Raw genomic sequence first — 3,497 nt, 5'->3', positions numbered from 1 at the left:
GGGTATGTTGGTAAAATATAAAATGTTTTGTTTTGTAACTCATGCTCATTAATAGTGTAATTAATGTTAAGTTGCTAACAAATGATAAGTTGTTGTTATTATTATTATTATTATTATTATTATTTATTTCATCTAAAATTTGAACAATTAAAATCCATTTGATCTAAAATCATTTTATTCTAACACATGACTAATTAATTTTTTTTTATTTGATATCTAATGTGAAGTTTTTATTTATTTATTTATTTTAATCAACTAATGTAGTGAGGCTTATCTTATGTAATGTAGAAAATGTTACGTAATCTAGTGTATGCATATTTTCAAATTTTGTATAGTCATAACTAATGTAGTGTAGACATATCATATGTAGTCTTGGAAAAACTAATGTAATGTAGGCTTACTTTCAAATGTTGTGTAGTCATAACTAATGTTGTGTAGATATATCAAATGTACTGTAGGCAAAACAAATATAGGGTAGACACACTTTCAAGTGTTATATAGTCATAACTAATGTGGTGTAGACATGTATCATATGTAGTGTAGGCAAAACTGATGTAACGTAGGCTCACTTTCAAATGCAGTGTAAACAAAATTAATGTAGTACATGCACACTTTCAAGTGCCGTATAGTCATAACTAATGTAGTGTAGATATATCTAGTGTTGTGTAGGCAAAACTAATGTAGTGTAGTGTATGCACACCTTCAAATGGTATGTAGTCATAACTAATGTATTTTGAACATATTTATTGTAGTGTAGAGACACTTTCAAATGTTGTGTTGTCATAACTAATGTAGTGTAGAAATATCTAATGTAGTGTAGGTAAAACTAATGTTGTGTAATCACTTGAGACAAGTTGGTGTATGTTTAAATATAACGTTTTCTCTCTCCTAAAAACATATATAAAAATTAGCAAAAAAATGTTAAAAAATAGCAAAACATTTTTTTTTGATGTTTCGATGTTTTGTATTAAATTTTATAACATATATTACATGTAACAAAAAAAAAACAATGTTACATAGGGTTTTCGCGGGTTTTCACAACTCAAATGGGTTTTCATTTTAACCTTACCCTATATATATATATATATAAAACCGTTATGCAACGGTTATAACGGTAATATAACCGTTATCAAATGGGTATAAAATTACCCTATAAATTTCCAATTTTCAATCTCATTTCTTTCACCATAAACACTCTTCAACTCAAGATTACTCAAGATAATTTTCAAGAAATGATCCATCCGATTTTGGTGTTAACCACCATAATACTGATAATCTTATTGTTCTTAATTTGAAATCTCCCACCTAAGGAGTTTGATTCTTTTATTTTCCTTTATCTATTTGTAGCTCTACCTTTGTGTTTTCTTTCAATTTTAATAAGTATGTAATCCTAATGTTTATCTTATTTGTGCTTAGTATAAAATGGCAAACATTGCAAAACTTGAATTTCCGGCTCTTAATATCACCGGAGATAATTATATGTCGTGGATGGCACATGTTAAACGACATCTCAAATCAAGGGGTGTTTTGAAAACGATAATGGATGGAAATAATTGCGAAGAACAAGACAAGGCAAAAGCCGATGTCTTCCTCCACAAACACATTGACGAGATGTTACAATTTGAGTACTCAAATTGTGAGGATCCACACGTTTTGTGGAAAGATTTAAAAAACAGATTTGATCATCAAAGGGAAGTTCTACTTCCCACTGCTAGAGATGAATGGAACAATCTCAGGTTCCAAGATTTCAAAAAGTAAATGAGTACACCTCTGCTTTGTTTAGAATATGCTCAACGCTTTAATTTTGTGGGCAAACTGTTACTGAGGAAGATATGTTGGAGAAAACTTTCTCCACATTTCATGCATCAAATATAAATTTGCAACAACAATATAGGTTGCAAAATTTTAAAAGATATTCCGATCTAAATTCATTTCTCCTCGTAGCAGAAAAGAATAACGAGCTTTTAATGAAAAATCATTAATCTCGTCCCACCTGTTCACTAGCAATCCCAGAAGTAAATGTTGCCACTAATAATGATACCAAAGACTCTGGAAAAAAGTGGGTACGAGGCCATGGTCGTGGCCATTTTGATAAAAGCCATTTTAATGGTCGAAATCGTCTTTTCAAAGGTAATAATAATTACCGAGGCAATTTTCATGGCCGTGGACGTGGTTGTGGTCGCGGTCGAAACCAAAGAACTACCAATTATCACGCTTCACAAAATAACAATTCCAACCAAGACAATAAATGGAATGAAGCTGGTAGGTCCGAAAACAATGGCACTTACTGTTTTAGTTGTGGAAGTACAAACCACTGGTCAAAGGCTTTTCGCACAGCTTCACATCTATGTGAGCTTTACCAAGTCTCTCTCAAAAGAAAAGAGAAGGAAGTGAACCATGTGGATAACTTTGATGATCTCATTGTTGAGCTGAATACTGCAGACTTTGATGTGGAACTCTGAAACAAATGTTGCTTGACCACAATATATGCAACAACTAAGTGTGTTTCCTACTATCTTTAATTTTGTGTTTTCCTTCAAGTACTGTTTGTCTTTCGATTAAATAAAGTTCTAATTAAAATATCATAATGTATTCGTTATACACTTATTATTTTTCTTAATACTTACAAGATTAAAATGAACATCAGTGGAGCACAAGGTCAAACAAATGAAGAAGTATATGTGTAGCGGATAGTGGAGCCACGCATACTATACTTAAATCGAAAAAATATTTTTATGAAATGAAACCAACAAAAAGGGATCGTGAATACAATATCAGGTCCTATAAACTTGATAGAAGGATTGGGAAAAGCTAATTTATCATTACCAAATGGTACAAAGCTCATTATAGAAAATTCTTTGTTTTCCCCAAAATCATCAAGAAATTTGTTGAGTTTCAAAAACATATATCATAATGGATACAATACTTAGTCAAAGACTGTTGGTATTGAAAAATATTTGAATATCATAAGCAAAGATCAGATATTGGAAAACTGCCAATGCTCCATTCTGGCTTACACTGTACACATATTAATGTGCCTCAAGCACATATGGCAGTCAAACAAAATTTTTGTGATCCTGAGACATTTTATTTATGGCATGACAGATTAGGCCATCCAGGATCTACAATGATGAAAATAATAATTGAGAATACTCATGGGCATCCATTGAAATATCAAAAGATTCCACAATCAGATAAAATTCCTATCTGTACATCTTATTCTCTTGGAAAATTAATTACAAGGCCTTCGCCTGTAAAAGTTGAAAAGGAATCACCTGTATTTCTTGAAAGAATTCAAGGAGATATGTGGACCAATTCATCCAGCATGTGGACCATTTAGATACTTCATGGTTTTAATAGATGCATAAAGTAAATGGTCTCATGTCTGTTTATTATCAACTCCTAATATAGATTTTGCTAAATTTCTTGCACAAATTATTAAATTACGAGCACATTTCCCTGATTACACTATTAAAAGGGTGAGACTTGATAATTCT

At 31.3% G+C, this 3,497-nt stretch overlaps 1 protein-coding gene across 1 annotated transcript; it reads left to right on the top strand.

The window, feature by feature from the left end:
* The first annotated feature begins 1,422 nt into the window (after positions 1–1,422).
* On the top strand, positions 1,423–1,758 carry LOC143546381 (uncharacterized). Its single transcript, XM_077038063.1, has one exon. It carries the CDS (start codon positions 1,423–1,425, stop codon positions 1,756–1,758), a length of 336 nt encoding a protein of 111 aa, XP_076894178.1.
* Positions 1,759–3,497: the final 1,739 nt, after the last annotated feature.

The sequence above is a fragment of the Bidens hawaiensis genome, unplaced genomic scaffold (assembly GCF_021521415.1).
Source record: "Bidens hawaiensis isolate Kalapana, Puna unplaced genomic scaffold, B.hawaiensis_p1.1 tig00014335_1, whole genome shotgun sequence".
Lineage (NCBI taxonomy): Eukaryota > Viridiplantae > Streptophyta > Magnoliopsida > Asterales > Asteraceae > Bidens > Bidens hawaiensis.
This window is presented reverse-complemented; position numbering and strand designations above follow the sequence as displayed.

Excerpts from the sequence above, each read along its gene's own strand:
- LOC143546381 (XM_077038063.1), top strand. The coding sequence starts at position 1,423 with ATGGCAAACATTGCAAAACTTGAATTTCCGGCTCTTAATATCACCGGA.